Below are 12698 nucleotides of genomic sequence, written 5' to 3'. Positions count from 1 at the left end.
TTAAAATTAAATGTTTTATTATTCAGCCATTTACCTGGCACAAGTGTAGTCCATAGGAATTGTGGTACACTATTTCTTACCCCAGTGACAATAGTTTTAGCTCAGAATTCAGCATGTTTTTAATGTTGGTGAAAAATAATTTTGAGCATATTTCCTTTAACACTTTCCAATCTTTACCTCTTTGCACTTTGGCATGATTGTAACTAATCTAATCAATGTAAGCTTACTGAATACTTTCCATGCAAAGAAGCCCTTCTCAGTATAGATGTATCACAGGAACTTAAGAATTTTTAAATTCCTAACTACCCTCATGCTGTGAGTCTGAGGTATCTAAGAACAGTTTTACCTCTTCCCATTGTCTTTTGAAAAAGAATGCTGAGATGTTCACATGATCAGAGTCTTGCATTTTTTTAAATTTTTAGGTCTAGGTTTCCAGAATAAGGAAATGCAGATTTCTGGTTTCCTTTGTGTTTTATTAATTTTTACTTAATGGAAGTTTAAATAATAAAATTAGCATTTCAGTACAATTTGGAATACAATGAAGGGTGAATTGAACAATATTTTCGGTTACCTTGATGGGACTTCTAATATTTTTATGTATGTTTCATAAGAATTGTGAAAGTAATTCCTTGGGGCTACTGATATCTACCTTTTATTACCAACTATTTAGGACTAAATGCTTACTTTTTACTTCTACCACCGTATAGAACAGCTTTCAGAAATGTTATCTAAGTCAAATTTGTAGTTCAAATAATATTAGAAAGAAATCACCAGTTTTTCAATAATTATTTTATTCTTTGCTCTTAATAAGCTTTGGAACTTAAGTGTAGATTTCTTTGGCAAAAATTCAGTATTTTTGAAGATGGGTATATGACGGTCTGTGCAGTTTTTGTCTCAGTGGAAGTGTCATTACTAGATTTGTATTAGGTAACAGAATCTTAAAGTAGCTCCAAAGGCTGACCCTGCTTCATTCGCTTAAATATTCTGTCTTCATAAGATTTTCCCCTTATGAGTTATAAGAATGTGAATTTGGAAATTATTCTCAGGCTGGAGCATTTGCTAGTTATATGGTCTTTGGTCTGTTGTTAATTTCTAAAATTTTCCATTTCCTTACCTGTGACATAGGAAATTTCTATCCCAGTAATGTTGTGAGAATTAGACAATGGTGTTATGTATTATATTTGACCCTGATCCCTAATACATTGTGTTTAATAAATGTTTGCTGCCATTATTAAGCTTGTGGTTTCTCAGTGTTTGACATCAGCAGCTGGAATGATGAACACAAAGACCAGAATCCAGACAAGTCATTTTTTTTTATCATTTGTTTGGTAATTTATGATGACACAGAGATCGATTGGTTTGGATAGACTTCCGATTGAATTAAAGCCTTTGCTTGGTGTTGATGGCTTATAGACATAGCTGAGATGATTGCTGTTCTCCAAGGAAAGTGTGCATTTATTTCAGTGTGCTGAGGCCATGGTTTGGATAATTAACAGGAGTCAGTATTTAGCTTAGTGTGTGTGCCTGCTCAAAGTCCCTAGTGTAGCCAGAGGCTGGCCTTCTGTTTTAATCCAGGTGTTCATAGCAGTATTACTTCAATGGGTATTTGGTATTTGGTTGTCAAGTGAATATCCCTCAAATTATTGGGTGCTTATTAGCATTCTTGGTCTCTCTTTATGGGCAGGACCTTCATCATTGTGAGACTGTGGCAAACAGAATGCACTTATTTAGGCCATTGGTTCTACCAATGTAGTAAACGGGAGCAGTTTTATCATTCTTATAAATAATGCATGTTTACTATAAAAACTGGACACACAAAGTGAATTTTAAAATTTCACTGTTCAGATCTGTTGTTATGAAACTGACTTTGCCCTGTGCACATGTTAATATTGTGTTTTTTTTTAAGTGACCAAATTGAGTTTAAACATCAGAGATCTGTGCCTAGCTTTTAAAACATGTATTTTAACAATTCCTTTCTTATTAGTACTCTTTCAAAAGCCTGTATTAGAGGCCGGTGTTGGGCACAACACTTAAAGGCAGTGTGTTTGAGATGCCTGTATCCCGCATCAGAGTACCTGGGTGTGAGTGCTGGTCTGTCCCAACGTTAGCCTCCTGCCGACGTGAAGGGCACCCTGGGAGGCAGCCAGGATGGCTCTCATACCTGGGGCCTTGCCACCTGTGTAGGAGACCTGGTTTGAGTCTGGCCAGGCTCCTGGCTTCTTGGTGGACATTTGGGGAGTAAATCAACAGATGGAAGATCTCTGTTTTTATCTCTCTGTTTGTCAAATAAGTAAAAGAAATAAAATTTTAACTTAAATAAATGAAAACATATCTTATGTATTGCATGTAACCATTATGTGCCCATACCATGATTTCTCTAATAATTCTCTTGTTATTGGACATTTAATTTCCCTTTCCTATTAAATATAGTTTTAATTTTTATTTAATATTTTTATCTACTTGAAAACCAAGGAAGCAAAAATGGGAGATCCTGCATCTACTCGTTCACTCCCCTGTTATTAGAAGTATTCTCAACATCTGGCTTTGCTCATTCTTATATGATTATTAGGAAAAATACTTAAAATGGAATTCCTATATATTTCTAAAGCTGACCAAATGCTTAATAGCAAATAAAAATGTTGAGAAGAATAAAATAGATATTCTGTGTTTAGATAGATTGTATTCTACTTCTCAGCTTTCTGTAGCTTGGCCTTGATGAATAAAGGGGTTTTTATTTCTGAATAAGCTTTTAAAATAACTACCTTTTCTTTGTTCCTAGTTTTCTTTATACTATATTTTACTCAATAATATATTATATGCAAGTTTTTCAGCCCTGGGCCTACTTTTGCTTAAATTTTTATTCTCAAAAATTTCATAGGCCCAAATATATAATCACTGAATTGACTTTCACTTCCTAGATTGTTATTTTGCTCATTAGTGTTCTGTTTGTTTATTTTTTAAACTTACTGTATTTAGGCTTCAGTGAGTACTAATAAAGAATGTTATTCTGATGTGCTGTCACAGGATTCTCATATAATCTAGTTGACCAATAGCAGTTACTCCAGTGAATTGGAAATGATTTCTGTCAGAGATAGAAAAGATAAAAAGTCCACATTTATTATATATGGTTCACATAAAACATATATAAACTTAAGACATTTTTCAGAAATACTTTTATATCTTACCTTGGCAGCTTAGCCTGAGAAGTTTGGCAGTGAACATCTTTTGATTTTAACATAAGAGTAAATAAATTTTAGAGGCTCTAGCTTCTTATGCCCCAAATTAAATTTTATGTCTAGTAAATGGAATCACGGTGAAGAAATTAGTTAGCATCTTAAATGGTTGTACTCATCTGAATGATAGAACATTTTCTGATTTACAGATGTAGCTACAGTTTATCATAAGGACTTAATCCTACCGATACATAACAAATCCTAGGGCAGAAAGTCAAGTACCTTCCAATTTAAGATTATTATTATTAAACAGTTCTTAAAGTTTTTGTCAACATTTGACAATAATACTCTTAAGTATCTATTTTTTAATGAAGCCAGTTTACTTTGTAAAGCACATATAAGGCTCAAAGCCAGGGTTTCTTTAGTTCCATCTTTTCAAGGATGAACTGTTTGTCAGTTTATCTGGAATTTCAGACATTTCTTATATTTTTCTGGTACTCCCACGGTCATCAGATTGTTTGTCAGCATCATTCTCTGTATGTCTGTACACAGACTAATATTTCATATGCATTTCTAAAATATTGCAGACGTATATATGTTGTGATCGCTTTTATTGATTTATTTATCTGAATATTTATTTTGGTTTCTCCTTAACATTTTTTTCACATGTGAAGATAATGTTTCCATTTTCCTTCCTCATGGTATTTCTGGCTATGCACTTATTTAAAGAAATAAAAGTTTAGTAAATTTTTAAACACACACAGTTTATGTTCAGGAAAATGATTTCACTGGAAATATACTTCATCAATAAGAAATAACACTATGCTGGTTAATGTTAAAACACAAGATTTTTGAACAAGTAATATATGTTTTTATAGAATTCAGTCGATTGAGAAATATTTAGAATAAAACACAGCATCAGTTTCTCATACATAATAATTTGATTTCTAGTACTTGTCCTTGATAATGCCCCGCTGTAGTGTATCCTAGATAGAAAAGTTTTCCCCAGGGAAACTAACCCAAGAATGGCTCAGCCTCTGTTTTGATAAGTTTTTCTGGTTTTCTCTTGACATAATTATTTAGTGATTGACTCATTCTCCTATTTCAAAATAAGCCTTTATGTATTATAAACCAAGTGATGGTTGTATAACCAGAAAACAACATTTGCTTTATTAGTCCCACTTAAGTCTCATATTTTATTCTCTGATGTGATTTGGGTTAGAATTATCTCAGCAATATCTGATGCAAGAATTATTCCTAAAAGTCTGTTATATTTTTCTTCCCCAGAAGAGAAACCAAAACCAGATGCACTGTTAAAGTCTCCCTCCGCAGTTCGTAGGCTCGTCCTCAGTGGGGAAAAGAAAGAACAAATGGGCCAGACATCAGAACCCATTGCTGTAGAGTCCGGACCCGAGCTTTCTCTGCCTCCATCACCTACCACTGTTCCTCCAGTTGCTCGAAGCACAATTGCTTCCCCCAGTTCCACTGCTCTTAGTAGCCAGCCATTATTCACTACTGCTGTCGATGAGAGATGTGAACTCTCTTCCTCAAAAGAAGACACAGTCCCTACACCTAGCTCCACGTCTTGCACAGAAACATCAGACCCTTCACCAACAGATGAGACTGACAGTGATATATGCAAAAAACCCTGTAGCTCAACCCTTAATGATATTCCACTGATTTCTAATACTAATGTAATTAATGAGATGAATGGAGTTAGTGAGAAATTGCCAGCTGCAGAAAGCATTGTGGAAATAGTGAAAAAGGAAGTGTTACCATTGACACTCCAATTGGAAATTTTGGAAAATCCTCCAGAAGATATGAAAATGGAATGTATCCCAGCTCCCATCACCCCTTCTGCAGTTCCTTCCTTTTCTCCAGCTCCTCCAACTCCTCCAGCTTCCCCTCCTCCAACTCCAGTCTTCCTTCCTGCTGCAGCCACAACGTTCAGTGCTCCCACCGCAGCCCAGAGGGTCTTAGAAGAAGAAGAGAGCACGAGAACTTGTCTTAGTGAAGACTCAAAAGAGACTCAAAACAAAATAGAGTTAGAAGCAGATGGGCAAACAGAAGAGATTATGGATTCTCAGAACTTAAATGCAAGAAAGAGCCCTGCCTCAGGTAAGCTATTCTGCCATTAATAATCTTACGCTTGCTGAACAATAAGAGACAGGGTTTGAGTTATTTTTAATTGGCTACTTTCCTTGACTTCCAGAAACATCCAGTGAATGCCGATATTCCTAGTCTGATTTCCTCAATGATGTGTTTGTGTTTTAGTACAGTCTAAAAAGATTAATCCATTGTCTAAAAATGCAAAAGAGAATTTCCAAATATACAAATGTCTCCCAGGTATATGTCACTATACATGTTTGGTTCCTGTTTCATCTTTTCTTTTTGGTGGGATTTTTTTTTTTTTTTTTTTTTTTGCCTTGTTTCAATGAATTGGTTTCTTAGTGGTTGATTGTGTTAATTTATACTTGGAAACCAACTGAAATATGGTTTGTAATACTGTCATCTCAGAATTCAGAAATTGGTCCATCAATCATTAAGTTTAAAGTACCCTCTTTATGCTTGGTTTATTTTTTTCATCTTTGTAAGAAAATAGCATTCAGAACATACTGCTTTATAACTACTTTTGAAATTTTTTTCAAAGCACTTTTAGGGTCTGGCAAAATGACTCCCCACTTTAAATGCCAGAATCCCATGTGGGTGCCAGTTCATGTCCTGGCTGCTCCACTTCCCATGCAGCTCTCTGCTTGGCCTGGGAAAGCAGCGGAGGATGGCCCAAAGCTTTGGGACCCTGCACCCATGTGGAAGACCAGAAGAAGCTCCTGGAGGGAACCAGCAAATGGAAGATCTTTCACTTTGTCTCTCCTTCTCTCTCAGAGTCTGGCTTTCCGTGAGAGAGAGAGAAGGAGAGGGAGGGAGGGAGGGAGGGAGGAAGGGAAAATGGAAGGAAGGAAGGAAGGAAGGAATCAAACAAATAAACAAACAAACTGGGGCTCAACGCAGTCGCCTAGTGGCTAAAGTCCTTGCCTTAAAAGCACTGGGATCTCATTTGGGCGCTGGTTCTAATCCCAAAGCCCCATTTCCCATCCAGCTCCATGCTTGTGTCCTGGGAAAGCAGTCGAGGATGAGCCAAAGCCTTGAGACCCTTCACCTGTGAGGGAGACCTGCCGGTGTCCAGCTCCAGCTGAGTTCTGAGCTCGGGAAGGGTGCGTGGAGTCGGCGATAAAGAAAGACACAGACACTTGTTGCGTTTTTGCTGCTTCCTTGCTTCTTGCTTGCTTGCTTCTTCAAGAAGAAGCTGTTCTTTTTATTTTCTTAGACACATCACAAACTTCTGCATAACTGTTTGATTTTTTATCTTTAACTTTAGAACTAAGACAGCATGCACAGGTGTTCAATTAATTTTTACTTCATGGTCAACCAGGTGCTCTTAAAGATAATTCTGTAAGTTACTATAATCAGTTTCTTTAAAGCAAGCCGTTATTCATTCTTCAGAAGTAGCCATTAGGTGACAGCCTGAACTCCAAGGCCAAGGCACAGATGGTTACCTGCTAATCAGTGCAACATTCCTACTACATTTTATTTTCACAACTTATCACTAAATGGGAGAAATACATCCAAAGGGAAAAAAAACATAAAGATGTAAGACAAAAAGTTTCAAACATTAAATCCCCCTACAACTGCAGCCTCTACAACCTCATAAACAATCAAACAATAATCAAAAGTATATCTCTATGATGTTAATAGAATCGCCCTATATTTCCTCTAGTTAAAAGATTATGAAAGTGGCTAAAGCAACTACATTTTCTATGCTCTAAAGAGTTGCAAGGACAGGCTAACCTTTAAGGTCACAGCAACTATATTTTTGCCATAGCAGTTTCAGCTCTTACTCCCATCACTTCCATTAGTTTGTAAGATTCTTATTAAGCCATTTCCCAGAAGGCATGCTATATGTCTGGGCCCGATTTCAGGGCAATGGGTAGGCACACAATAAGGTGTCCAGAAATGGCATGGGTTTAATTGTACTCCTGTGCGCAGTTAAAGGCCCACTCACTAAGACATTATCAATAACATTAACTCTTAAGCTCACAGTAGTTGCCAAAGCCATCTCACAGGGGCAAACAATGCCTCAATAGATTACAGAATTCTTAGTGGGGTGCTTGAGTGTCCATGCAAACGGGGTGAGACTGCGTCAAGGAGGTCAGAGAGAAATCCGCTGGGCCCTGCCAAACAGCTGGAAGCTCCCCAGGTCCTGCCAAGCAGGGAGCTGTTCTCTTCACACCTTTGTGTCATCCATACCTACTGCACGGACACCAGCAGAGACCCAAAAGAAGGCGGGTGCAGAGAGAAGGAAAGACAGAGGTTCCATCCGCTGGTTCACTCCCAGATGACTGCAATGTCTGGAGCTTAGGCTGTCTGATGCGAGGCCAGGAGCCTCTTCTAGATTTCACACATGGATATGGGGACCCAAGGACTTGGGCCATCCTCCACTGCTTTCCTATTAGCAGGACTTCATAATATGGCTTCCTGCCAGATTGTAAACATCTTGCTTTGTTTTTGTCTTTTGCTCTTTGTTTTCTTTAAGTCTGTAGATCCTTGGTCATTTGAGCACTAGATGATGACCTCAACCAAGGTTGGCATTGTTAACTTTTGGAGTGTTGTCATTGTTTCAGTATTAGAGAGGGGCCCATGCTAGGTTTGTTCCAAATCTGTAGTTGCGTTATTCAGAGTGAACCTCAGGCTCTGTCTGAGGCCTTGGGCTTCATCATATCCCTATGACAGACTGCTTAAACACCTCAGCAAAGTCTGTACTGATTTTAATCCTACTCTTCAGCAGCTGGAGTTTGAAGAAGAGAGCTGATCAAGATGATGCCTTTGCTGTGTGACTGAGGAGGATCCAGAGTCCCCTAGGTGCAGGCTCCGTGGGGCTCAACAGTGATAAGCCAGAGCTTAATTCCCCCTCTCTACCCTAGACAAGAGACGTGTTTGGGAAGAGTGAGACAACTCTTTCTAACCTCCTTTCTTCAAAATGGCTTTTAAAAAATTATTATTATACTAGCATCAGGTACTATGGCCTTATGTCTGGCTTGCTTAATTTTTGGCTTGTGGCATGAATAGCTGTTCAGATTGGTGTCTCTGTGGGGAAATTCTCCCTCTAGTTATTACTCAGTTGTTATATCTTATTCGAGAAATAAGTAAGTAAATCATAACAATTTAGTTTGGCAATTTAGTTTGGCTATCAGTTTTTTGGTGTTGTCTTTAGAGAATAGTTCTGTCTTAAGGATGAAAAACATCAAAACTGACATTAGAAACCATTTGCTTTTACAAATAGGCACAATACATATATGACCCACATAATACTCAACAGTTAATATAGAGATACTTAGTGAAGTTTGACAAGTGGGATATATTGTAATCATTTTCTTGCAGTAGGATAGATGTTATTCTTGTGTGAATTAGTGATTTTGGGTATCAGCAACTGAAGAATATGTCCTTTAAAATGAGAGCTGCATGCTTGTATATCTTCAGTGAATTGTCAAAAGCCTGATTGGAGAAACATTTGACTACTTACTTGTTCTATGTGATCATTTCCATTTTTGTGTATTTTAGTTTTTGTTTTATTTGAAAAACAGAGTGAGGTCTTCTACCCACATTCATCCTCCATCCTCCATTCCCCTCAAGTGACTGCAACAGCCAGATATGGGCTAAGCAGAAGTTAGAAACCAGAAACTCTATCAGGTCTCCTACATGAATGGCAGAGACCAAAGTGCTTGGTCATCTTCCACTGTCTTCACAGGCACACTGGCAGGAAGCTGGATTGAGAATGTAGCAGCAAGGCTTAAATTGGCGCTCTAGTGTGGATTGCTGCTATTACATGGGTCCCTTAAATTGTACCACAATGCCCAGCCCTTGTCATGTAAATACTTAAAAATGCAAAACTGTATTAATTGGCAATTTCTTTTTTATTGTAATTCATTACATTGCATTATGTGACACAGTTTTATAGATACTGGGATTCCCCCCACCCCTCCCACAGCCTTCCCCCATGGTGGATTCTTCCACCTGTTGCATTACCACAGTTCAAGTTCAGTTGAGATTCTTTCATTGCAAGCATATACCAAGCATAGAATCCAGCATCTTATTGTCCAGATAAGTTCAACGGCTTGTTGGGGAGACCATCTCTGGTCTGAAGGTAGAGTCAACATAGTATCATCCCAATCAATTAAAAGCCCCAACATAGCATCAGCAACAATTTATAACATAATTGGCAATTTCTTAAAGTCTTAGGAATTCTTATGATTTTTGTAACCTTTTTATATTTTTTTAAATTAATATTGATTAATAAGTGAAGGGATGGGCCTCCGATTAGGGTGAAGTGGGTCAAGATGGGGGAGAAGGAGGATAAAACATCTTTCATTCTTTTCTCCCATGTCTGAGAGGAGAGGGTAGGTGGGAGGTGCCACTCCTTGCTGTCAAACTGCATCAGGACTCAGGGAAAGAGATGGTTGTTTGTCGCCTTGGAGATCCCAATGTGGATAAGAATGTTCTGAGGGTATTACTTGAGTGGTCTTGATTATTTTAGAAATTGTTGACTTCCATATACCGGAGTTGAGAAACTGTAAGGTCTGTTGGCTGATAATGTCTACAGACCTAGGTACTTACTGTAGAGCCTGGCCTAGAGTGTTGTTCAACCTCTCCTGTTTTCCATCTTTTGATGAGGTACTCAAGTCTTGTGTTGACTTTGATGAGCTGGCTACCTTGTCTTTTGTGTGCATCTGGGTATCCTCTCTATTCTTAGGTGGAAGTCAGCAGCCAAGGTGGTCCGAATCCTGCAACATGTGCTCTGAGTTCGGACCGCATGTCCTTGTGATTTTCCCTGAGTTTGGGATTTGAACATAGTAGCCCAGTTGAAGAGCCCCGTAAGAAATATCACCTATGAGGTACTCAGAGCTGACTCTCATGTGCCAGTTGGTGCAGGTGCAGGGTTAGGTTCAGTCTGTCCCCAACCCAAACATGTGCCAGATGGGTACAGCCAGCCTGATCAGTCCTGCCATAAGTCTCAGCTTTTGTGTGCACCAGTGGGTACTGCAATCTAGCAGGGGCACCCCAAAGATTTCCTACTGGCCTTTTCACTAGCCCTAGGTTTTGCATGTACCAATGGATGCTGCAGCCCAGCCCAGCATGACCCAGCCCCCAACCCCAGCACTCAGTAATGGGTGCTGTGTCGTCCAGCCCAGCCCAGCCCAGCCTAGTCTACCCCTCATCTCAGCCTTCACTGGTAAGTGATCTGGCCTAGTTTAGTCCAACCTTCCCCCAGATCTTGCTCTCATGTGCAACTGTGGGTGCTGCAGCCAGGCCCAGGCCTTCTCGTCCCCAGCCCTAGTTTTCACAGACATCAGTGGGTGCTGTAGTCTAGTAGGGGGCTTCTCTGAAGATTCCCTACCAGACCTGCTGGCAGATACTGTGGCCTAGCTCAGCCCAAACTGCCCCCAGCCCCAGCCCTCATGTGTGCCAATGAGTGTTACATTGTGACCTGACTCAGCTTTCCCTGTTGGATGCTTTGGCCTAGCCACGCACCAGCTTTCACATCACCAGCAGGTGCTGCAGCCTAATTAGAACCATCCCAGAGAACTACCAGACCCACCCACAAGCCCAGCTTTCAATTCCAGTGAGTGCTGCAGTCTTGCCTGGCCCATGTGCTCCCAGTCACAGCATGAGAGTACACTTGGGCAGGTAGATTTTCTAGATTCCCCCTTCTAATCCACACTGTCAACTTGATTAACTGCATTTGCAGTGGCCTGGTCTGTAGAAGCCCCTGTAAGTCATTTTGTACATGTCAAATGAGCCTTCAATAGCTCCTATTTTTTTTTTTAGATTTTTTTTTTTATTAGAAAGTTAGATTTACAGAGAAAATGAGATACAGAGAGAAAGATCTTGCATCTCCCCAAGTAGCTGCAATGGCTGGAGCTCAGCCAATCTGAATCCAGCAGCCAGAAGCTTCTTCCAGGTCTCCCACATAGGTACAGAGTCCCAAGTCCTTTGAGCATCATTTGCTGCTTTCCCAGGTCACAAGCAGGGAGCTGGAAGGGAAGTAGAACAGCCTGGATGCAAACCGATGTCCATATGGGATCCTGGCGTATGCAAGGTGAGGACTTTAGCCACTAGGCTACCTCACTGGGCCCACTAGTTCCTGTTCTGATTTGCCATCAGACCCCCTTTGCTGGGCAGTGTGCTTCCCCTCCATCTCCATGGTGCATGCTGGCTCCAGTGGAACCTTGGGCAGATGGCTGACCCCAGCAGCATAGCACCCGACCTCCAGTTTCTGTATCCTTTGAGGAAAATAAAATAAGATTTTGAACTTGTGGAAGAACATTCTCTGCTTCATCTAGGATTTTTCTATGCAACTTTTACAGTGGAGATGATGTATATACTCTGACACTGCTTTCCCAGGCCACAAGCAGGGAGTTGGATGAGAAATAGAGTAACCCAGGACATGAACCAGCACCATTATAGGATGCCAGTACTTGCAGATGGGGGATTAAGCAAGGACTGGCCAAAGAGAAAATCTTTTCAAGTCTGTTGGCTGACCAAGTCTACCTCATTGTACATCCATAGACCCAGACACTTGCTGCAAAACTTGTCTAGGAGAGTTGCCCAATTTGTCCTGTTTTCCATCCTCTGACAAGGCCTAGGTGAGCTGTCAGTCATATCCTCTTTGTGTGTCTAGGCATGCTGTCCATTGCACAAAAATTAGCAACTTAGCAGGCCAAGGCCTGATGCAGTCATTCCAAGGCTAGACCATATATATTTTGGTTTTTCTGTACGGCCAGGGTTCGAGTCCAGATTTCTAGTAGGAAGACCCTCAAGACCTCACCTGGGGTGAGTTCAGACTTTACTCTGTGTGTACCAGCTAGTGCAGGGTAACGGTTAGTCCATCACCTGCCCCAGTCAGTGCACACACTTGCACCCTGAGTCAGTTTTACCCCCCAGCCCCAGATCTCATATAAGCTAACAAATTCTGTGATCTAGCTCAGCCCAGCCTAGTGCAGGCCCTGTCCTTATGCACACCAGTGTGTGCTGTGGCCTAGTCAGGGCAACTCTAATAACCTGCCTGCAGTTTTTGTGCATGTTGACCTGTTCTGTGGCCAAGCCTGGCTCAGCCCACATGACAGCCAGCTCTTATGCACACCTTTGGGAGCTGTGGCTTAGCTTAGCCCGGTTTTAGCCCAGATCCAGCCCACACAATGGTGACGAGTATAGCAGCCTAGTCCAGCCTGACCCGCCCTGAAGCCCACCCCTAATGTGACCTGGCAGGTGTTGTGGCCAAACCTGGCCTGACGTGTAGTCTATCCTGGCTCTTGCTTATGCGAGCATGTGCTGTGGACTGGCCCAGCCCAGCCTGCTGCTAGAAGTGGCCCACACATATGCCGATAGATGTTACAGCCCAGCCTTGCCTAGCCTGTCCCCAGCTCCAGCTCTTATACTCAGGAGTTGCAGCCTAGCAGTGGAGTTGTCCAA

General features: G+C 40.7%; 1 protein-coding gene across 2 annotated transcripts in view; it reads left to right on the top strand.

Moving 5' to 3' along the window:
- EIF4G3 (eukaryotic translation initiation factor 4 gamma 3) overlaps window positions 1-12698 on the top strand; it is a 336540-nt gene that overhangs the window by 200202 nt on the left and 123640 nt on the right. For both annotated transcript variants that reach the window (XM_040988037.1, XM_040988036.1), the window contains exon 12: window positions 4461-5291. In XM_040988037.1, coding sequence (XP_040843971.1) covers window positions 4461-5291 — 831 coding nt within the window. The remainder of the gene's footprint in view (window positions 1-4460; window positions 5292-12698) is intronic.

Source organism: Ochotona curzoniae, unplaced genomic scaffold, assembly GCF_017591425.1.
Source record: "Ochotona curzoniae isolate NIBS_2020 unplaced genomic scaffold, NIBS_Ocur_1.0 contig_4792, whole genome shotgun sequence".
In the NCBI taxonomy this organism is placed as follows: domain Eukaryota; kingdom Metazoa; phylum Chordata; class Mammalia; order Lagomorpha; family Ochotonidae; genus Ochotona; species Ochotona curzoniae.
The sequence above is the reverse complement of the archived record's forward strand: the minus strand, read 5'-3'. Positions and strand labels throughout refer to the sequence as shown.